Below are 24,519 nucleotides of genomic sequence, written 5' to 3'. Positions count from 1 at the left end.
AACCCGCTCTTTAGGACAAATTTGTCGTGAGTTAAGCTTTTTACAACAACAGCACAACAATATAATTGCAAGGGCTCAAACCCCGAATGTCTGTATCCCAAGGCCAACGCGCTAACCATTTTATTACTTCGCCTTCACTTCTAATCCACACTAAACCCTGTCACGCCTTACATAATTGAACATGAAGTACTTACCACATCTCGTGTTGGAATCTCGTCCTCTGTACCGCTTCTTTCCTCAGTACCAGATCCTCCTAGGTCAATGGTGGTTGTGTGAGCCGCGGCACTAACAATTTGACCCTTTCCTTTTACTGATGTCTTTTCCTTGGTAGGGCCGCTACACGAACTATCCTCAATCTTACGCCTTTTAGAGGGAACCGCTTCTGCTTGTTTAGACTTTTCTTTGTCTTTCCAATTCGTTTTATCGCACTTGTTCTTTCGCGCCTCCTTTGAATTTTTCCTACCGGAATGGAAAAGACTGGGTTTTTTCAGTTCTTTTGTTGTCTTCCTAGTCGAAGCTTTATCGCGAACTGGAATTTTAAGAGGTGAAGATCCTGGTTGGTCCAAGCCTGAACTCTCAGGTGGATTCTCGATGCCTTCTATACTGGACGAACTACTGTGCTTTCGCTTTTGATCTTCGTTTGATCCACGCACATCTCCGCCAAGTTCTTGCTCTTTCCAACGCTTCATATTTTCTCGTGCCGATTGTATCTTCTTTCTACTCGCCTCTAAGGTCTTGGAAACTTTCACATCCGAAACGCTCTTTTTCCTAAACGGGGCTTTTTCTGGTGAATGAATCTGTTTCATTTTCTTCATAAGATCTCTCCTAGTTTCATTACCATTGTTTGACTCGTTTTGCTTATGCGTGCTCGGACCTCCAAAGGTTATTGGAGCACTTACAGAACAGCGCTCTGAACCCCCATCAAAACTACCTGGGTCGCTATCTTGATGTCCAGATGGGATCTTTTCAACAAGTTCTTGGGGCGTTGCCTTTTCGCTGATTTGAAACCTTGATGCCTGTGCGGCATTCTTCGCAGCTCGATTGGAATCAACCTCGGTTGATGATTGTCTCCAATTGGAAGACCGTTTAGATGCCACGTTGAGCTTTTCATGGACTTTCTCGCGAGGTTGCGTGCTGTGCAAAGAATCGTCTCTCAAAACAAACTTTGTTGCAGTTCCAACAGAAACACGCGACTCTAACTTAGTGTCATCGCTAGATTTACTGGTGTTCAACATGGGCTCTTCGGTGGAACAATGCTCGCCGTGAGATGTTATGCTTCCATCGAATTCTACATCAGCAGACATTTGTTCTTCCTCCGCATCTTTAGCGTGATAATCACTCCTCGCCTTTACGCTTGAAGTATTGTCAAGCCCATTGGAATTACTCAAGTAGCTTCCGAACTTCTTGTGTTCATACGGCAAAGAATCGCCTTTCTCAGACCCACCAGACACTGGCAACGTTCTGTTATCATCAACAGTCGATGTACTGGATTCTCTTGTCACAGTCTCGACCCTAGTCATCTGCCCTTGCCTCTCGTAACAAGCGTTTTCGAGAATGCTGAGGCGCAAACTCCGCAGTTCGCCCATTTTAAGAGTAATTCTTTGTTCATCGCTGCTCAACGAGTCCAGCTCAGTACATAATTTCTGAATCTGCGCGCGGACAGATTTTAATCTAGACTGCACCGCGTGTAAATTTTGTAACTGTTCTTGCTCTTCACGTTCAATTGTCAATAATTGTTGAACATTTATTCCCGGTCGGTATGAAACAACCTTTTCCTCTTGAGAGCTCGCTTCTTCCTGTTTTAGTCTTTTTACAACCTTTTCAGTGCCTACATTTGAAGACGTCTCCGATCCTTCCAAGGAATTAACCCGCTTGCGTTTGATCACCGACAGCGTTTCGGGACTTTCCATAGATACATCCCGAGCACCAAAGTCTGGGCTTGTGGTATTCAAATCGATCAAGCCTCGACTTTGAAGCACCGAAGGTCTCACAGGTGATCGTGAGTTGTCGATAGTTGCTCGGGTCGCCTCGGTCGGTCTACTCTGGTTAGCTGGGGGCACTGATATTCCTTGAAGGTACGAAGTCGAGCTTAAATCGATAAGACCGCGACTTTGAAGTTCGTTCGAGTTTCCTTGCAGAATCTCATTTGCGGATGGTACACTAAGAGGTCGTACATTCGTGGACGGCACATTATTCGACCTCGTGAACAAGCCCTCGGTTTTACGGTCCGACGCGCTCAAACCTGTCTGGTTATGTCCTTCACTTGTCTCCCTCAATGGTCTGCTCAGAAATCGGTTTGTATCATAAATATGTCCTCGTTCAAGCAGTGTTGAACGCGATGAGCTTTCCCCGTGTAAATGATCTTTTCTTGCAATGGGCGAATCTAAGCTGATACTTCTTTGTCCTCGACCCCGAAGTCTTGCTGGCAAGGGGGACAGTTTGTTTCCGTGTTCAACCGGACCCTCGGTCCTAGTATGGTCTGTAAACAGCGGTTGGGACCTGCGACCGTCAGGGAATTCAGCCGGCTGACCGCTGGTAGCACTGGGCACTTTCTTACCACTATAACGCTCCGCCAACGCTTTGCGCACTGCTGGAGGGAGGTTGAATCTCGACAGATCAAGAGAAAGGTTAGGAAGTGAGATCGTAGAAGACGGAGATTGCTCGCCCGCCATGGATGACGTAGAAATTCTTCGGGTTTGAGGCGGCGAGGGCGAATAGTGAGGTCGAGGAGAAGTTGAAATGGACGATTTCGTGGAAAATTCGGACGGCGATTTAGTCATTTCTCTGGTTGGTTTCTTCGGTGAAGGGATGCTAGTGTTGAAAGGCATGACCACAGAATGCGGGACGCCCAGAAGCTTAGTGCTAAAGTTTAAGTCTATCATTTCCGTTTTTGCGTTTGGAGTTGGAGACGCACTTGTATTTTCTCGATCAGGGAGTGTTTTGACTGAACGTTTCTGAGGAACATCACGTCCAACATCACCTTTTAAAAGCGATACAAGGGAGCTAGCTGTAGCTTGGCTGCTAAGGTCAGTGTTAGCAAATCCCGTGCCATCCAGAGGCGTCCGAGATCTTCCAGGCTTTGCAACTGTTTCATTCAGATCAATACCAGGACCATCGTCACTACCTAAAGATGAGCTGCCCAAATATCTTGCCCCTCCAGTATAAGGTACTGTTGCACTGAGGTCAATATTTGGCCCACTGTCTGCTGACGAGCCCTGTTGATTCCAAGATCTTCCGTGTTTTACCACCGTTTTGCTTGGGTCAAATTTAGGGCCGCTTGCCTTGTCTGCAGTTGAACCATGAAGTGCCAACAGCCCTTGGAGGTCTGGTACGGTTCCACTCAAATCAATACCAGCATCGGTAGACTTGGTACTGTCCGTTTCAGTACCAGGCAGTCTCATCGTTCCTACTGCTCTTGCCCGTGTTGCTTAAATCAATGCTGGGCCCACTGCTAACATCCGTTGAAGACCCATGCAGGAGCAAGCTTCTTTTGGCTCCTCTCACGGTGGTGCTGAGATCGATGTTTCCATGAGGACCCCCTGCAGCTCCTAATGCTGTGTACGATACCGTAGAGCTAAGATCGATTTCCTTCGAGCGCTCCTTATTATCCCTGTCATTTTCGCTCTGAACTTCATGTTTACGATCGTTTTTGTTGTGAGAAGAGAGATCCCTATCAGCTTTGACACCACTAATGACGTTTGCTCTCCCATCCACACCAAAACGCTTAGGAGGATCATACGGTGGAGTTGTCGGTCTGAAGATTTGAGTTCCACCTTGTCGACCAGCCCTTGGAGGTGAGATAGAAGACTCCATCCTTTCATTCCTTGCAAACTGGTTTTCTTCCGAGACAAGGCCTGTTTCATGGGTGTTACCCTCCTCGCTTTTAAACACACGCTGGTGATAGGAACAGTATCTGTGGAGGAAAGACAACTAACATATTTCCATAGTTCATTTACAGTGCAGCTGGACTCGACTTTTCACTTTTGATTTCATTTTGTCATGTTTTTGACCTCTTCATGTTTGTGTTGACGAATAATATTACAAAAAACTTAACCTTAGAGGCGGGTAAGCCAAAGCAGCAACGCGCCAATGAATTCCACAAACAGTTGTTATCTAATTTTTGGTTGGATTAATGGGAAAGAACTCAAGAATACAATAAAGTTTCCAAATTACATGTACATTCAGGCGCCGGCTTCTTGCGTGTAATACATGTTGCCCGTTTAGTAATTGTCAAGAGAAACGAGACGTGTCTCAGGAGAGACGAGACGCATCGCGCAAGAAACGAGACGAGCTGTGGTCACTTACTTTTGTGTGGTATTGAAGGTGTCAATAGGCGTTTTAAGATATAACCTATGGCGGCATCTAAAAAAATTTGCTTAAAAAAATTGCAAAAACTATCATCACGTACTTGTTCCATGTGATAGCACCACATTGTACTCCATCAATGTGAACAAAACTGCACTGCGGACGGGACAAGGACAATTGCGAAGCAACTGGAACATATCTTGAGGTAGTGGATTTATTTGACCCAGAAGTCAGGCTGCTAACTGCAAATATACTGCTACTGGAAACGGCACGGTTTGTCTGACTCTCCAATGTCACTTTGTTGGACTTGGACACGGTACATGAAGTGATGTCCTGTTGATTCTGAAAGGAAAAAATATACGACCCTTAAAATTTTAGCCTTTTAACGCCCAAGTTCAAAGTTAAGAAAAGCAACCTAAAACATGTGCCAGAGGGATGATATAACTTCACGTATCTGTACGTAGGACTAACAAAACAATAACTAAAAGCATGTTCTACCCCATGTCATACCCTACCCTTTGTGTGGCAATCACGACTACATTGGTGGTCAGAAGGCTTGGGACACTTCTAATGATGGCTGACAGATGAGCGTTTTCTTCACCTTCCCTGCCCCATCCCAAGTAAATGTTGATTTTTATCCATCCAACCTAGCCAGAATATTTTAATTTTCTTGGAGGCAGAGAGAATTTTTTTTTTAATGATTTTAAAAATTTTACAATCACTTATCCCTTCCAAGGGTTTTGTCATTATTGCCAAGTGTCCTAAGAACTTTTGATCATTGTACACGTACAGTACCTCGTTATCCTTTGGTTCTTTCTTTATGCCAAGCAAAGTCCTTAGTTCCTCCTCTCGCTGTTCCCATGGTAACGAACCCACACCAGATGTGGTTGTAGCTGAAGAGGTTACTGTGTCATTATGTTTACTTTTACTGGAAATGTTGGCAGCTTGGTTATCAACTGTTTTTTCTTTTCCACTTCCTGGTACTGAAGAACTGGTATTTTTACTGAAATAAGACGCCGATGAGGCCTGGTCATTTTTTTTCCCTGTTGATGACAGATAATCTTCTCCTACTTTTGGCATTGGTACATTATTTTCGTCACTGAGTTCTGGCAATGTTTTTACTACCTTCTTGGAGTTTTGAGAGAGGTTATTTTTCTTGTCAAGAGATGTGACTAACGTTTCTTTCGCATGAAATGGTAAATTTAGTTCTTCTTTCTCCTTTGACGAGTCTGTTGATTTATCTTTGTCCTTCAGAGAGCTCAAGGAGTCTTTTTGTTTGTTTGAAGCTTTTTCAGGATCTTCCTTCTCCTGAACTGTAATCATAGAGCCTCCTTTTGTCTCAAGGGATGGTGTTGAATCCTCTTTGGTTAATGAAGAAGTGTCTTCTTTAGCCGACGAAGAGGAATCCCCTTTGGCCGATGAACGTGAGCCCGCTTTGGTGGGTGAAGGTGGATTGCGTTTGATTGATGAAGAGGTATCCACTTTGGAAGACGGAGGGGAATCCCCTTTGGTTAATGAAGATGAATCCCCTTTAGCTGATGAAGAGGAATCCCCTTTGGCCGATGAAGGTGAATACCCTTTGGCGGATGAAGGTGGACTACGTTTTGCTGGAGGGGAATCCGCGAGGGAATTTCCTTTGGCTGATGAGGTGGAATTCGCTTTGGATGTTGAAGAATCCTTTTTGATTGATGAGGGGGAATCCCTTTTGGGTAATGAAGAACAATCTCTTTTTACTGATGAGGAAGTATTCTCTTTGGAATCTTCCATCTCTTTCTTTGGCAGAGGCTTTGTTGATGTTGTCCCTTGTTTCGAGTCACTGGGTTCGATATTTGCTTTTTCTATTTTACTATCATTTTTTTCACCTCCAACAGTAGATTTTGAAGCAGACGCAGATGTAGATTTTGTTCCACTTTTTTCTTTCTCTGTTACCGCAGTTTCCTCTTGTTTCTTTCTTTCTAACATATTGTCTTTAGCTGGTTGCAAATTGGCCTCAACACTTTTAACAGCAGTATCCTTGGTGGAAGAGACATCTTTCTTTTCTTCAGATCGTGTTACCTTTCTTGGTTTACTACTTTTCCTTCCACTTTTTCCACTAGGACTCTCTGAAGAAGGACTTGTTTTTTGTTGTGATTTTTCCTTGGAATCTCTTCTGTTTGTTTCCTGTGAAGTTCTTCTTCCTTGGTCATGTTTGTCAGGAGGTGCATGCCTCCCTCTTCTACTTGAAGAACCTTCACGCCTGCTACCTCGAGAATTAGGTCTTCCTTCATTTTCTCTTGAAGTTAAGAAACTTGATCCAACCACACTTTTCATTTCTCGTCGTCCATTATAGGATGGATGTGACGAGTTATTGTTACGATTCCCGATTCTCTCCCTAAGATCACGTCGTTGACCTTCATACCGTGGTCGAGCCTCTGAATCACCTTCAAAAGAATCTCTTCGCCTTGGACCTTGGGCATAGTTGTCGGGGAAGTTATCATTAGGGTAAGGTCTGGAACTGTCTCTTGATGAAAACCTTTCTCCATCTCTATTTCCAAGATGTCTTTCATTTTGCCATCTATCAGAGTTCCTTGTGTCGTTCATTTCTGGCCACCCTGGATTGTACCAAGGGCCATCTCTGAATACTCTCTGTGGCTCCCTTGGACCATCATCCCACATTGGATGACCCTCATTTGAAAAGTCTCTGTCATAATATTCGCCATTTGCCTCCCATCTGCCATTTTGCCATGGCTGGCCTGGCGGCATACCCCTTCTCACATCTTGCTGTTCTTGGTAGGGAAATCTAACTGCAGGCGGATCCCCCAAAAGACTAGGTATACCTCTTGATGAACCCCTGCCACGCCCACTTGCCCAGCGATTGTCACCCATGTCTTGTTCCTCACCTTGATCGCTGAAATCTATCACACCTGACAAATCATCTGTGGCCCAGTCAGATGGTGGCCTATCTTCCTCTTTGATATCGGGAATCTTAGTTGTTGTTTGTCTGGGCTGTCTTGCTGCTGTTTATCTGGGCTCCACTCTTGTTTGGTCTTTTCGCCACTGATGAATTTTTTCCTGGTGATTATCGCTGTGTAGGTGACTTGTAAATTCCAAAAGTCCAATAAACTGCTCCTTGCATAGGCTACAAGGATGTACACAATCTCTAACAGAAAAGAGGAAAAAAAAGTTCAATTACTGGATACCTTAAAGGTAAGGTAAAGACTGTGTTAGAGTGTACTGGCCCATCAGGCTAAGGCTTATCTTGGTTTCCATGGCTTGAGTGAAGTGACTCGCAGTATTTCTACACCCCACCCCACCCCCCACCCCTTTCTGGATGGGATGCTACATGTAGTTCTTTGCAAGGTTATCTACAGCATCAAATATGCCAGTACCCAATTAATATACACTTGGGTAGGGAAAGGCACAGTGAAAGTAAATCCAGCACAGCATGGTGGCCCAGACCAGGGCTAAAAAAGTCCAGTGCACTAACCATTTAATAGGCCACTGTGCCTCCCAATTAAGTACTGAAAACATTTAAATTTGAAACCAAAAATATTGGTGTTCTGTCCTGAAAACTATGCAAGACCAAACTCTGTAATTTTGGCCCATAAGTGAGAGGAAGAGCATCCCCATTTCTTTCATGTGGGAGTCCTTCCCCTCCTGAGCGAGAGTTCGACACAACTTTTGAGCTAAGCAAGAAAGAGCAACTCTGAGAGTGGAATCATCTTGTACACTTTATGACAAACATTTCTAAATGCACTGCTTACCTGTAGCAGTTATTAATCACATGCGACCGTCAGAGCAAAAAGTCTAGACGAAAGTTTGAGTTTTAGTGGATGCCAATCATCTCCACCTCCCAGTTGTATCTAATCTCAAAATCCCATGGACATTTAAAATCACGTGTTTGAAACTTGTTACTTAAGTCAACAAAACGTAAGTTGTTTTGTGTTCCATAACCAGAAATAAAATAAGTAGAAAAATGATTTCGTGAGTGTGTAAATTTGCCAGACATTTTTGTGTTCTTTCATGCATGGGAGCAACCGTTGATGATTGTGACAAAGGAATGAGAAATCAATCAATCAACAACTTTATTAATTTGTCAGAGCAATTCTAGCCGAGAGTGAATTACTCTCTACTAACAGGGGACGCATAAAATAAATAAAAATAATAATAATAAAAAGACTTAAAATTGATATTTACAATAAAAACAGACTAAAATTTAACTACGCTATTTCCAGTCATAAGAGCCCAAAATAAGTAACATAATTTTAGTGGACAACCTACAACTGAGGTTTTAGTTTTTTATTTGTTTTGAGTATTATATAAAAAATACATTTGTGGGAAAATCCAGCCATAATTTTTTGAAAACATGCCACAATAAACATTTACAAATACATACATACACACACACACACACACACACACACACACACACACACACACACACACACACACACACACACACACACACACACACACACACACACACACACACACACACACACACACACCATACATACATACATACATACATAGCTTTTTGTTAAGGCAGGTCTCATAGGGCAACCATAAAGGCTGGTGTGGACCTGCCATTAAATAATTATTACACTAACTAAACATATAACTATTAATGAAAAAGAAATATAAAAAAAGAATTAAAAATATATGAAGTCAGAATCCTTGGAATTAATCAAGCAGGCCTCTTTCTCAAATGTCAGCCTATCGAAGAAAATTATGCTGTTATAAATAGAACATGATTGCAAAAAAAAAAATTAATTCAGACTTATCAAGTGTGTTCATCTGGTCAACTAGGATGTATTCCAGCGTTCAATGTAGTCCTGAGTTTGGTGAAAATTGAGTAAATTTTCACATTTTCAGCAAAGATGATTGAGTGACATCCACTAAAACTCAAACTTTTATGTAGACTTTTTGCTCTGTAGGTCACGAGTGACTGATAGCAGCAGTAATAGCTTTTATTTGAATAGTTGTTTTACCTTGAAGTAAGTCTCAATATTGACTCCAGCTAAGTTGGCTCTGGAAGTGACAGGGTTTATAGGGTAAGATTACCAAGTTAAAACTTAAAATGATATGTGGAATTGACATACCTTCCTTGTTTTCTGTTAAGGTTTGTATTGTGTAGCATAGACCATGTGTGCTCTTCCAACTCCTGCGAAAACATAATTCAACATCAGTTCACTAGTGAACTCTTTACTGCGCCCAATAACACACAAACTCTGAAGTTCAAAACCCTAAGCAATTATTGCCTTTCTTGCCGTCATCCGTCATAATTATAGTGACAGCCAACGAACCTTGATAAACAGAGACAAAAAAAATGGATTAAAATCTGTCAATCACAGCTGACAGATGAAACCTTTTGAACTGGTTGAAGTGAACTTCTGTTTCCTGAGGGACTGCTTAGATGATTAATGGCAGCAAAAAATGTAACAGTTAAATTGAGCAGAGTTCATGTGTTCTTGAAAGGCACAGTCAGTTCTAAATTCACCTCAAAATTTCAATACATTGACAAAGAGATAGTTGATCAAAATAGATATTTGCCAAGAATAAGTGCATAAATGTAACAACTTGAACAAATATACAGAACTACACTGTACCACAGCAAGCAGCATGGATAGTAAATTGTTAATTTTTGGATGGAGTCACTTGGACTTGAAGTCTTATTTACTTAAAAAAACAGTTCACTTGGTCCAGGAGAGTCAAGATTATGAACTCTATTTCTGTGTTCATGGATGCAGTCAACTTTGTTATTATGAATGGTTCAATGGTTCATGAACGTAATATTCGAGAGACCTAAATTAATGAAATGGCAAAACTTTCTCTACTTTAGTCACAGAGATGGCAAAGCCAATGTACAGATATACTATAAAAAACAATCAGCATTTGACAACACAAAATAAGTTTAGGTTGCAAGAGAAAAGATTTCTCAAGACAGTAAAAAAAACAGTAAAGCATGGTTTTGTTCATTTTACACCTGGATAAACATGGCTTTTTAACTGATTAGAGTTATATTATTTGTGACATAAAATTTAACTGTGCAGGTGCATTTGTTAAATAAAACTTAAATTTATACGCATTTGGTTGGTTAAATAAATTGTAATTCTTTTCAATATGGTGACTATGTTTTATTTATCAGTTATTGTAAAACTTATTTTAAGTTGCTCACTGAATGGTTTACCAAACACTACTGACATGTACATCACTTATAAAAATAAAATGACATACATGTATTGAACAGAAAATCATTGGCCATAATATACAAATCTCCATATTACAGACAGGTCACTTGGTCACACAGAGAGACCGATTCAAAATTCACATCAAGTCTACCTCCATAACATAATTATTTTCCTCTTACAGAAAGATCACTTGGTCCTGAAGGGATCAAAATTTACAAACTTGACCTCTAAAAATACAGACAACATGCATGTAGTCACATTTTTGGGTTTCTATACATTTGTCTGCAAAAAAGTATGAACAAGAAAACGGCTCCACACTTTCCAGCAAATGTAACCCCTTGCAACTACAAAGTTGGTAAAATCTTTTGCCCTTGTACATCAGGGCCCAGTTGTTCAAGGGATGGATAACGTTTTCCACTGGATAAATGCCTATCCAGCGGATAAGTGTTGACAAAACAAACTACATGGACGCTATCCAACGGATAGTGATTTATCCAGTGGATGGCATTATCCACCCTTTGAACAACTGGGGCCAGGAGTACATTCTTAGGAATCATATTTTATAAAAATTATTTGACGTCAGATTCTCAGACATGAACAGTACACCACGCTGCATTCTGTGCAGGTTATGCCAAAGATCTTGCCTACTTCACTCCTTAATCCTTTAAAATCTTGGTGTGTCTTTGGCATGAGAGTCCCATGGAATGCACCCTGGATATAACTGAGCTTATAGTCATGGATTTACTATTTATCCTCGAGCTTATGCAGTGTTTGCATCCTTAGGCTCGTGGTACAAATTTCAAACTGCTGTGTGCAAGACAGTTAGCCAAGGTCAAGGTTACTGAACAAGCAATATATTTTTTAAAATTCTTAGCTAATTCAACAGATTTTTTTTTAACTTGTTCTCTCCAATCTGATCATAATTTGAGGAAGAGAATAATAACAATGTGTTATTCGAACTGATCAGTCAATTCTAGAGTCACTGCTTGTTGAGAGAACCGTTTTCTAAAATATTCGAATCTTGAAATTGACAATCTTACCAAAAATTGATATATAACTTCTTGACATTTCGTAAATACCAGATTATCAGAATAATCTACTCACGAACTCACGCTGTTTTGATAAGCTTGACAGACAAAACGAACAATTGATCCAGACGAAACAATATACAGTGTTTTGTGCCTGTGTGATCCACTTGTAAATAAAGACCCCATCTAACAGATACAGTCTGTTGCCCAGTTTCCGGCCGGTACCAGTTTCCGGCCAAAAAATATATTCGTCGGTTATTCTCGTAGATATGTTTTATTTTCGTCCACCGAACCTTTGCAACAAGAAAAGGAACATTTCAGCTACAAATTGATGGTTTTGGCAGGCTTTTGGGACAAGAAACGGCCGAGCAAGGTTGAGCTTTGTTTACGCGAGTAAACATTTAGCGACTAATTTTTGCGCTTTTCACTGCACATCAAAGCTACCGTACATAAACAAAGAGCTCATTTCGTAGGAAATGTTTCGAGAAGCTTCGTAATTTTTTGACATAATTTAGAGTAAAGATGAAACTAATTAGGGGTTCTGTCATCACAAGCCAGAATTCAGCTGTTTCTGAATTCCAGAAGTCAGAGTTTGAACAAAGATTTGGACTCGCTGTGCCAGTTTCCGGCCACCAAGTAGCATGTTGTTCAAAATCATGTTTATTAAGTGAAATAACTGAAATTTAGTATCTCCTGCTCGAGAAATTAATGAAATGAAAATGTAGCAAAGAGTACAAAAGCAGCTAAAGCAAGCATAGCGTGATAAACTACAACATTTATATGTATACACTGCCAATATATCCTAATAAGCGAACGAAACGCTAACGGGTCATTGACGAGGAAATGTTCCGTAAAACGGCAGACGAGAAAGCAAAGTCGAATAAACTGATATTGAAACTTGCTATTCGTTTGCCAAGGCACTGACAAGTCGGTTAAAGTCGAGCGGTTGCAGGGAAAAATGTGTTTTAGTTCGACGGCCGGAAACTGGAACACCTGGCCGGAAACTGGGCAACTTACTAGTTTTGCAAAAAATGGCATAATTTCTTCAATACTTGTCGAGCGCAGCCAATCTTTGTATATTTTTAAGGTAAGTAAATGAACTATCTTTGAACAAAAACTGAGTAACTTTCCTTGAATAAATGAGAAGTTATAGCGATTGCAAACTAAAGTGGCCGGAAACTGGGCAACAGACTGTAACCTTACAAACTCTGTACACAATCCCCGAAATATGGATCGACAGTTGCATATTTCGAAGCAAAGAAATGAAGCATAGCAAATACAATTCGTGTGATGTACAAAACTAGTTTGATAAAGCAAATCTTGAACTTACTCCTCGTGTCGTAAAATCCAAGCTGCATAATTGACAGAAGCAGTCACTGCTTTCGTCGACTTCGCTGTCCATGTTAATGTTAAAACTTTGATTTCAAAACTTGATATCTCATCATGCACAAACACACAACTTTTCACCTCATGGCTTGCTACAAGGCTTCGTGTTACACGACATGTCAACTGAATCTACGTAGAATTTCCATAACAATTTCGCCACCAAACAATCGTGCTTGAATCTCAAACGTCGTAGCTCACTGAACTAAAACGTGTTACGTAGCAAAGTGCGTGGTGTGACATTCAGTGGACATTTCAGCTGAGTTACCGGAAACTAAGATTGCTTTGCCAGGGGTGGAGGAAATACGCAGGAATTCCTTTACGCCATAAAAAGAAATCGTGCCCTGCGAAAGTCGAACAAACCTTGAATAATTTCACACCAAGTAATTCAGATATTCGAGGTGTTATTTCGAACATGTAAAGTGTACATTGCTCAGCGGTTCAGGAATTTTTGGCTGTTGGCCTCGTTTTCGAATACCAATTGGTCACCAGTCGCCGGAAGTGCACTCCAATGCTCTGCTGTTCGGTCACGTTTCCAGTTTGAAAAGGAAGGGCGTTCCGGAAACGGATGTGCCTGAAGGAAACAAGCCTTTCCGGTGCAATTAAAGGTCATAAATAAAGCAGAGTATAAAATGGTTTCATTTCAATAAAAGGAATGGAATTTTGAGATTTTTGCCCTTGGCTCTCTCGAAGTGTATGCTTAAAAACAGCTATTGTGTCACGCTATTTCAAAGTGAAGGAAACTTTAAAATAATACTTTCCTTAGGTACAAAAGGACCAAAGAGGTAGTGCTAAATCGAAAATAAACAAGGAAAGTTACGACTGAGAAGGATTAAGACGGATAACGAACGACCAAAATGAAAAAAATATTCATTTTTTTTTAACATGCGCTTCATTGTAGCATTTTTTTTATTGCATTTACTTATATTTATTATTCAACACATGCGCGCGCTGCCCATATATGGTCAAAATGTTTAACGTTATCTGTCATCCGTACATAACAGATATCCTGCGATATACGTAGGTTGCGAAGATTCGTCCGAAATCTTGTAAAGCGCTGCATAATTACAGTTTTCTATCTGCAAAATGTGTTTCTTTGACAGTTTGTTGAATAATAAAACAATTATCCTGCTCAATCGGCGGAATATCGTCTGATTTTAGCCAACTCGGCCTACGGCCTCGTCGGCTAGGTATCAGGCGATATTCCGCAAAGAAACACATCAGCCTCGCTATCTGTCCTCGCTTCATAAATACGTGGCGAATCGAAGTCAGGGGGCCCTTCCCCCCTGCCTTTGTGAGCAAAAAATCTCTATTTTATTTTCCATCCTTTTGCGAGCCTGCGTTTGAACCGACTCCCAAAAAGGCTAGGAGTCTTGAACCTCCTCTTTTTAGTAAGGAAAGATGCCAAGATTGAAACAGGGGGTAAAAACTGTGGCTTGATATATATTTCCGTGTGGCCGGAAAGAAAACAAGTGTCTGTCAATTTCAGGTTTAAAAATAATTAGGAACAGGCAGTATAGAAACGTGGTTTATGAAATGCTCTAAAACCATCTATGTTTGTTCAGTACAAGAAACATCATTTTCAATAAAAACTTCATTTCCTCTGAAAAAATCACCTCGATTTTTTGGAAGAGAAGTAAAAGAAACAAAAACTAGGAAATAAAATGAATCTATAAGTTTCAAGGGAAGTGCAATTCGACTGGGCAGGATAACGAAATATTCCGATGCCACACTGAAAACTTGATTTCCTTTTCCTTGTTTGATTCGTGTGTTATATATTTTACATTTTCATTATTTTTTTACATTGTTTTTATTTTCAATTTTCATTCTACGTGCCCATGCGGATTTGAATGGCGGAAAAGCCAAATGTTCTTTGCCACTTTAAAGCTGTCCAAAGACTCGAACATCTTACTCACCTGGCGCTTAGAAAAGAACAGGAAATCAGAGAGTCATCTGCTAGCACATCACGTCTGAAATGTACAATCATACGACTGACATGCATGAGACGAAAACCTCTCAGCAAAAACGAATATACTTCTATATAATTATCTTTCTAGACATCCGTCCTGTTTCAACGTTCAGTAATGACTTCTTGCAAAAGAGTCCATTGGCACAAGTGCATGTCCAACGTCGACCCCTCGATGCTGACTCATCAGATTTGTAAATAAGTTATATTTATAGAAACACTATGTTATTTATGGCCACCGTCTCAGCCCAGGTTTCAAAAATCGCCAGCAGTTTATTAGCTATTTACAGAAGCTAAAGATACTGTAAATACAAGAAACGCGCTGAAATTAACGTCCTGTCGATTTAATTTCCTGCCCGCATTGAGCAATAATTAACCCTTGTGATCACCTTGTATTTTTTTTTATAGGAAATCGATATTTTGTCGAAAAAAAAAACATATATTTTATCTAAGGGTGTTGCCTTGATGCAACTCTAAATTCACAGAATGTGAAGGCAAAACACCTCAGATTGATTAGGCGGACTAAAAAACTTGTGTTTACCCCAGTGTAAAGCTTTCGAGATTTTTGTTTATTTGGATTTATTGTTTTCCTGCCTTGTATTGTTTCGAGGCTCTTTGTGTCTTTGTGTTTCTTTGTTTGACGTCACTGGTGAGTTTCACAGGTTCTTACACCGAGGACGAGCCAAAAACTCAACATCAATAATGCTTTGCTGACAATGTACTGAATAAAATACATAATTTCGTTAGTGATTTAAAAATATGCTTGTGATACTGAGAAATCAACAATAAATAACCAGGCCAAAGCAGCCGCCGTTTTGAATTTGATTTGCAGAGAGAACCTGGGACGAGATAGGTTGGCGGTTCCTGTAAAAGTCTTTGGCCAAAATTTTAGTTTCGCGCGAAGTATCTTGATTTCAGTTTCGAGTTTTACTGGGCACAAGCAAACAAAAAAGAGAAGTCGATCGTGGTAATTATTACTGCTTTTGTCAGTGAAGGAAAAGATATGATATCAGCAATTGTACCTTTGTCAAGAGTCGCTGGGATACGCTAGTGATCCTTTGTCTCGCTTCAGTACCAGCACAAGCAGCCAGGAACAATTCAAGTCGTCAATGCCAGTTCCTTGATTAGCCTGATGCCTGCCTTGTAACAAATGCTTGGTGAAGATTTGTTCCGTCGAAGGAACCACGGGGAAAATTGAATCTTATCACCGACACGAACAGGTAATAAATATATCTGGCTTCAGGCGAAAGGTAGCTTTCTCTGATAAGAACGAAATTAAAATTGCAAATGTTTTTATTATTGGCCGACAGGTGTAATTTGCAAAATAACAAAAGAAGTGTGAGTTTTTGCTAATAATTTTCCAGTTGAAGTTGTTCATTGCTGCGGGCCTTACATGTAAAAAAAAAACATTATTGTCCTCTAGCGTGTTCTAATACTAAACACCATGTCACCAAATTTTTTTTTTATTTTCGAAAAAAATAGAAGTTTTTACAAAAGTTGACTTCCTGGCAAGCTGTGCTGGATAAGTTCTACCCTTCTTTCCTTAGAACAATTCTCGCTTCACATTGCGAAAAGTTACCTTCAGTTGCATTCATGAAAAACAGCATTGGACACAAGCGAATTTATATCACAACTTTGTGTGTTTTTATATTATTTTACATGGAACTTATATTAAGTTTCACTTCGAGGCATACTTTAGTCTAGTTTTATGTCAACGGGCCAGTCAGTCAACCGTAAATCGTGTTGAGTGTCAAGTGGCGCCAAGAAAAATGTTCTCATCAGTTGTATATTTCAAGTAGCCTGCCTACACCCCCCCCCCCCCTCCCCACTCCACTACGTTTTCACTCCTCTATTTCCCACAATCCCTTACTACTCCCTTCCTCTATTTACGCAGGCTATTTTTCAAGTCTGTCGCTATCCAACAATTTTTCTATGATGACTACAGTGTCGAAATGTAAGCTGGAGATTTTGCCGCTCGGCCTTTTTCTCGATTAACTACCCCTGGGGGGGGGGGGGCAAGTAAGTTCCCTAGGATGCGCAGGATCCCACGACTGGTCTCCTGAAGCCCCTGGATGGTACTAGATCCGTGCAGGGTCGGAGAGATCACAGGTCGCGTAATTTTCAGTGGGAGTACCTGACCAGGTGAAAATGACTGACTGATATTTTTTTCGCAGACAGTTTTAGAAAATACGAATAAAAGCTTGTTAAATAAAACTGAACAAAAGTGATTCTACTCTTGTTACCTTTTATCTCGCTCTATTAATGTCCTCTTTGCAAAGGCTACAAAAAAGATCCATCCATTCATTTCAATAAGTTTTCAATTGTATTGTCAGTCTATTGTTATTTGTAATCGACAGTTGTTGTAAAAACGTAAACAAAAAATCTGCCGCTGCATGCATAGTATATCATTCAAGGCAAGATGAATTGTTTTCATAAAGTTCTCTTGATAAAACCAATTTCAAAGGCTCGATCTGACTAATTAAATAGAAACATAGAAAACCCGTCTTTTTAAAGTGCTTCACATGAACTCACTGATCACTAAGTAACGTCGAAAGCTATTGAAGATAAACAGTGGTAGCAACAATCTTGCTGCAGATTTTGTAATTGAAAACTTGCAAACGTGACTGGTCGAAGTTGACTGAAATAAACCCTTGATTTCTGACTGTACACTGCCTACCGTTCGTGGCGACAATTGACTACTTAACCGCGGTCGGGTACGAGTTGATTACTGAGTTAATCCAACAGTTTTTTTTTTTCCAGAATTTCCCTTTGGGAAAAATCGATTTTAAACGGACAGTATTGACCGTGAAATTGACGCTCAAAAGCTCTCGATTGAATGGTCATTTTATCCAGAGACACACGGAATTAAAATGCCATAACAATATGACATTTACAAGAAGAGGATTATTGAATTTCCAAAACAGGACAAAACAATTGTAGAGCTAGAACAGTGCCGTGAACGTATAGTAAAACACTCTGAATATCTATAGCTAATAGAATTTGGTAGAAATCTTCCGGGTCCCGTAAATGCAGCCATGTTAAAAGGTTACTACAGAATCACTGAACTCACCTATTCACTTTAAGAGAAGGATAAACCAATGCCAGATAAAATACTATGAGAAATACCGGCAGCGGCCCGTGAGCTGTTCTTTGTAACAGACCGAGCGAGCGATAAGTACACAAGTAATAATTAACCTAAGATAAGTAACTTATTGTTCTGTATGCAAATGTTCGGAAAGACGCTAAACCACATGCATATTGTTTCAGGTTCTCGGTAGTTGGAAAAGCAAAAAACGCGGGCCTTTGTTCCCCCCCCCCCCCCCCTCGTTTTTTCCTTGCTCGCCCGCGTTTTTCGCTCTCTCCCCCAACTACCGAGAGCCTGGAACAAGCCAGCATGTAAATGGATAAGGTTATTAACAACTTAAACCTTCACTGTGTTGAAATGAAGTGCAAGTGAAAAGGTTTAACTACAAAGTAAACTTATTTTCTGTGCACATCTTATTAATTGTTTGTGAGGTGCCAGATTTACCACCTCACAATGAGAACTTGAGAAGAAATAGATCTTTTACAACATATATGCTGTGGTTAAAATCTATCTTTGGTTTAAACGCAAACCAGTGTGCGTTTTTTTGTATTCATTTTTATAATCTGAGACAAAGAGAAATAAAAACCAAACTGGTGCGAAAAATTTCAAATAAAAATAATTCGACCACAGCATAAGCCATATTACTGTTGTTATGCTAGTGTTGGTCTCACCCCCCCCCCCCCCCACCCCCTTCAGAAAAAAGGGCAATCTAGCCTGTAAACTCGGAGTATTATAGCAACTAGAATTACGGTGATTGAACGCGCATTCTTTTTTTGCAGTTTTTTTTTGAAGTTGTGACATAATACCTTAGAGAATTGAATACCTTAATACCTTAGAGAATCATGGAATATACAGCCACAGTTTGTAAGTTCTGGAGTTTGTTACAGTATCAGTTTACGTGTCGTGTAATACTTTATACCTTTGGCATTTTGTTATTTACTTTGCAGCTCAAACACGATTTCAGAAGCATTTGTACGGATTCCAATGTGGCATCGGCTTCTTTAGACTTATGGCAACGTAGCCTTAGCTACGAGTATGTCTTTTCAAAAACTAGCCCAGGCACGCGCACTGTTACATCATTAAATTGCCACCAGAACACGTCGCGTTGCTTAGTAACAGCCGCTGACAAAACTGCTGGCTCGGTTTCAACAGAGAAATTGGTTTCCAAATAATTTATGAACGTTAAATACAGTATTGTAACCCCCTCTATTTACAAACTACTAGGTTGGTTGTTAATCTCTTCCTGATTTCTCGTAAGCATTTTCTTGAACGCTTTCCTGAATTCCTTGTTTCTCCAAGTATAAACCGCTGGATTAACGCAGGCGCTGATGGACGCAACCATCGACAAAATCTGCATGGTCCGAGTCATGTTTTCTCGCTCCTCTTCCTTAAACTGCTGGTACAGAGTTCCAGTCAAGAGCGGTAGGAAACAGATCATAAACGCACCAATAATTATACCATAAGTCACCGCCACTTTAATTTCGAGTTTTCTCATCGTTTCTCTTTCCAAGTGAGCTTGGTTCTCAAGTCGCAACTGTTGGTCACGTGACACTTTAACGATGTAAATATAGCTACCGAGAGTCACAACACACGGTAGTACGATGTAAAGCACAATAATAAATGTAGCGAAGATTTTCGAAGTGTTTTGAAACTGGTGATGGTGGGAAGTAATGCACAAATGAAATGAATCGTAATAATCAACAAAATCTTCGTAAACTTCTTTGGGGAGCGAATGAGGGAAAATAACAGTACCTATGAGAGGTAACAGCCAGATGAGGACCAGTGTTATCTTCATACGGCGACGAGTTACTGTAGTTTTGTAGCGAAGTGGAAATTTAATCGCGATGAATCGATCGACGCTAATGGCGGTCAAATGTAAAATTATCACACATATAGAGTTGAACGCAATTTCAGAAATTGCATGACACGCCATTGGGAACTCCTCGCCACTTGAAAGATGGATGATTCGAAACATGAACACAACTGTCATAAGCAAATCGGCAAGGGCTAAACTAAAGATAACCATGTTGGATACTGTTCGCAGAACTCTAACCCGCCATATAGCAGCGCAGACTAGGCAGTTTCCAAACCAAGTTGCGATGAATAAGAAGATGTGTAAGGCAACAGCACAGATATTGAATGCTGAATCGCTCATCCTCCCAAAGTCGTTTAAGTTGTTGATTTTTTTTTTGTGTGTGAGCTTTGAATAAATGTTTCTTTTTCAAAAAATTCCCAATATGAATATGCGACGGTTTAAGTGTTCTAGCGAATAGCCCTCCTTTGAATATTTGCAGTTCACTCAGAGAAGCTCGGATGTCTTAGTTAAACCACCAGCGTTGTTATTCACCAAAACACTCGCTCAAAAGACTCATCGGGCAAAAAATTCCAATATGAATATGCGACGATTTAAGTGTTCTAGTGAATAGCACTTCTTTGAATATTTGCAGTTAACTCAGAGAAGCTCGGATGTCTTAGTTAAACCAGCGTACGTCGCTATTCACCAAAACACTCGCTCAAAAGACTCATCGCGCAAAAAAATCCAATATGAATATGCGACGATTTAAGTGTTCTAGTGAATAGCACTCCTTTGAATATTTGCAGTTAACTCAGAGAAGCCCAAATGTCTTAGTTAAACCACCGTACGTCGTTATTCACCAAAACACTCGCTTGAAAAGACTCACTGTGTTTTAGTTTCATTCATCGCCAACACACCTGCTTTGAAGGGAAGTACGTCTGCGAACTTCAGCGATTATGAATGCTTTGCATGATATACTCATTAAGCTATGATAACCTTAATTTCCGCCGTTTCAGTTTGCCGTTTATCACGCGACATCTCCCTCTCTTTTCGCTATGGAGCACGTATCAGACCTGTCAAACAGGCGGCAACAATCGTATTTTCCCAAATCAATATTCAGTAAGCTTCAAGTCTTGTCACGACTGCGCGGCGTTTCGCTAAATAAGTCTTTAAATTTAAGCACCTGTCGTTGATGGTAGATCCGTGACTCGAGAAAAACAACGTTGTTCAGAATTGGATCGTTTAAACCATTGCTGTCTTCAGATCACAGTATGTCACAATTGTTGATTGATCGAGTCATTGTTAGGCTAATAAATGTTTATTTATAACACCTGCCAGGGCCGTCGCTTGTAACAGGCGAACCGAGGCTCTTTCCTCGGAAAAAAATTAAATTTTATTTGTTTTTTTTTTCAGGATCCTGTAAGAGGCGAAAAATTAATTTTTTTTTAAAATGAAAGAAGTGCTTTTTTTATTGCTTCAGTAAGAAGTTTTGCCTAGCTACGGCGCTGCCTGCATAGAATTTAATTATCCGAACTGCGTGTCTACTACTGCCGTTTGACTCCAAGGCAGCATGTAAGAAACGTTTTAGTCGATTTGGAACAGCGTATTTTTTTGAATGAATGTCTTGAGCTTTGCTCTTTTGATCTTTGTAACCACCTAAAAGTAGGGTATAATTCAATGTCATAATGGGCCATGCCGGCAATAGCTACTTTCAATTGATGAAAACAGTTCCTCAGTTTTCCTCGCTCTGAGCTTGAAACATTAATTTTTCTCAGGTTTTTCTTTATTAGTGATTGTCCAATATTTGTTCAAACCATTTCTATTTTTAATTTTTTCCATTATTTTATAGATAAAAAATAGATAGAAAAGATTAATGCTGCCGAATGTTTTCTTTAATGATAACAATGAATTTGATGAATTTCTTTATTCTAGTTGCTTTTTATTTTATAATTATTGAGAAGAGACAATAGAGGTTAATCATTCATTGACTAATAACTAAAGCGTCTTCCACACGAAAATTTATATGTGACAATTTTAATGTGAAAATGTTTATTTACTTGTGTGACGAGGAAAATTGGCCAATTTTTATGTATTTGCTGAGAAGCTGGCGTGTTAGCTTTCAAGTGACAAATACAAAAAAAGTTGTCACATACGACATATTGCTCGTGTAGACGACTCGTCCCTAAATGAGGCAAATATTGCGACAGAGGGGTATCGAATGGTCTTTGCGAGCATGCGAGCTCAGCGTTTTTCTCCCGCGGCCCCCCCCCCCCCTTCCCTTTCCCACACCGCCTCGAAACTACGGCGCTTGCGAGCATGAGCATTGACAAAAGTTAGCCTTGCGAGCAACAAGCACTTTTCAAAAAAGCTATCTCCACCAAAAACCTAGCATGTGAGCACTTGTAATCGATTGTAAAAATGTGCGAGCACGAGCAAACGAGCACCCACTGAAATTTGGGAGCATTGCGAGCAGAAGCTTTAAATTTTGCGAGTATTGCAAAATTTGAGGGACCACTCATGACCCCTCGACAGTATTGGTGGTCCCCAATCTCCCACTGGGCACTGTTCACAAATAATTGTTGTGCCATCTACACAATCGAATATATTTGTCACATTCACATAAGGTAAAGTCTGTGTCCGAGCCAAGTGGCCCATACAGCCGGAGCTTATCCCGGTTTTCGTAGCATTAAGCGACTGAAAGTATTGCTACTCCCCCCTGGATGGGATGCTAGTCCATCGCAGGGATTACCCCCAGCAGTAAATTCGCCGGTACCCATTTATACACCTGGGTGGAGAGAGGCACTGTGAGAGTAAAGTGTCTTGCCCAAGAACACAACGCGGCGCCCCGGCCAGGACTCGAACCCGGGCCGTTCGACTCGGAGTCGAGCGCGCTAACCATTAGGCCACCGCGCCTCCCATACATAAGAATTGCGCGTGACAAAAATACGAAAAATTGATTGTGTAGCTTGTCGCTCAGTTTTGTCGGAACTAGCCTGCGTCGCAGGCAGTCTAAACACGTCCGACTGCAGCGCAGGCTACCAGTTACCTACACTTCTTTTTCTTCTTTTTTTTTCGTTTATGGAAGACTGAAAAAAGCGATAATGGCCGCAGCTTCAACTTCATGCCTGTTCGATAGCACCATATTGTTGGGAGGGGGGGGGGGGGACTTCACGGAACCACGCGTTTCTTCAGGAAGATACGAAAAGCGAAGATAAGAAAAAAAACATCATTTTGTTTCTATTAAAGCAAAAGTTATCTCAAAAGTGGTCTCACATTTGGCGTTAATATTGTCTATTATCATAAGCAGGTACGTGCTAAGGCCGGAGTAGCTACATCGTTTGCACGCATTACATGCCGTTATACCCAATACAATAGACAACACTTCGATTAGTTAAAAGTCGTACTCACTGGAAAAACATAAAAAATAGACATTTCTGGTTTTCACTATCATGCCGGGGGTGGGAGACGGGGAGGATTTAATTAATGATCATAAACCGGCTGGAATCGCTGGATGAGGTAGACATTTTATCGATTGCAAGAAAAGGCGAAAGTGGCCCAGGTTTTGAATACGAATTTTAATCGTTGAAATGTATGAAAATGCACGGAATATGTTCTAAATGCAGTGTTTGGAAAAGAAGTACATGTCTGTGAAGGTTTTTCTGGAGACAGTTCGAAGTCATTTTAGTTTTTGCTTCCATGGCCCTCGTATACAGAGCGGGTTGCTTGTGGAAAAGGCGGGAAAAACAGTGGCGCAGTGTTCACCGCACAAGCTGAATGAAACACGTGAGTTCTGAGTGAATGCTGGCGTGACAGAATTGTCTTTGAAAACATTCCCCGTAAAATCCTCTAATAGTCGCGTATATCTTGGAAAATTCCACCAAACGATTGAAATAATTGTGATGCAAAACACTTAAGTTAAATTTGGCGCTGGGGTTTTAGTCGTCAAAGGGAATTCACGTGAAATTCGTCCCTAATCAAGACCAGAGAAAGTGTGTTTAAACGAAGTGAAGAGCGACGAAGAAATTGCAGTAGCTACCAGATGGTGAGTTAATCACTGGCATGGTGTTCGCTTTTGGATGATGGATGGTGTACACCGCACCAGCTACGTCATAACATAAGCAATTACTTAATAAAATAATTAAATAGTATGGTTAATAAAGTAATTACTTAATAAAATATTGAGAACACGAGGGTAATGTAGAAAACATGCACAGTGGAACAGAGTGGAACAGTGGCAGAGTGGGGCAAAGTGGAACAGTGGCACAGTGGAACAGAGTGGCACAGTGGCACAGTGGAACAGAGTGGAACAGAGTGAAACAGAGTGGAACAGTGGCACAGTGGAACAGAGTGGAATAGTGGCAGAGTGGAGCAAAGTGGAACAGTGGCACAGTGGCACAGTGGCACAGTGGCACAGTGGAACAAAGTGGTACAGTGGAACAGAGTGGAACAGTGGCACAGTGAAACGGTGGCACAGTGACACAGTGGAACAGAGTGGAACAGTGGCACAGTGGAACAGAGTGGAACAGTGGCACAGTGGAACAGAGTGGAACAGTGGCACAGTGGAACAGAGTGGAACAGTGGCACAGAGTGGAACCGAGTGGAACAGTGGCACAGAGTGGAACAGAGTGGAACAGAGTGTTCCACTTTGTTCCACTGTGCCACTGTTCCACTATGTTCCACTGTGACACTGTTCCTCTCTGTTCCACTGTGACACTGTTCCTCTCTGTTCCACTGTGACACTGTTCCTCTCTGTTCCACTGTGTCACTGTTCCACTTTGTTCCACTGT

General features: G+C 40.7%; 2 protein-coding genes across 2 annotated transcripts in view; both read right to left on the bottom strand.

Annotated features, from left to right (window-relative positions):
* The window catches only part of LOC144630749 (uncharacterized), a 35,221-nt gene extending 21,900 nt beyond the window's left edge, over positions 1-13,321 (bottom strand). Inside the window, 8 exon segments of the mRNA XM_078489118.1 lie at positions 195-3,422; positions 3,424-3,913; positions 4,409-4,647; positions 5,101-7,203; positions 7,236-7,329; positions 7,331-7,444; positions 9,387-9,448; positions 12,834-13,321. Of these exon segments, the coding sequence (XP_078345244.1) occupies positions 195-3,422; positions 3,424-3,913; positions 4,409-4,647; positions 5,101-7,203; positions 7,236-7,329; positions 7,331-7,444; positions 9,387-9,448; positions 12,834-12,905 (6,402 nt within the window). The 5' untranslated portion in view covers positions 12,906-13,321.
* A 5,826-nt stretch (positions 13,322-19,147) lies between these two features.
* LOC144630655 (adenosine receptor A2b-like) lies at positions 19,148-20,171 on the bottom strand. Its single transcript, XM_078489021.1, has one exon. The coding sequence runs from the start codon at positions 20,090-20,092 to the stop codon at positions 19,148-19,150; it is 945 nt and encodes a 314-aa protein (XP_078345147.1). The 5' UTR covers positions 20,093-20,171.
* Positions 20,172-24,519: the final 4,348 nt, after the last annotated feature.

This window comes from Oculina patagonica, chromosome 11, assembly GCF_052425735.1.
Source record: "Oculina patagonica isolate OP01 chromosome 11, crgOcupat, whole genome shotgun sequence".
NCBI lineage: Eukaryota > Metazoa > Cnidaria > Anthozoa > Scleractinia > Oculinidae > Oculina > Oculina patagonica.
The sequence above is the reverse complement of the archived record's forward strand: the minus strand, read 5'-3'. Positions and strand labels throughout refer to the sequence as shown.

Bases quoted from the DNA above. Each gene is read 5' to 3' on its own strand.
- LOC144630655 (XM_078489021.1), bottom strand. From the start codon at position 20,092: ATGAGCGATTCAGCATTCAATATCTGTGCTGTTGCCTTACACATCTTC.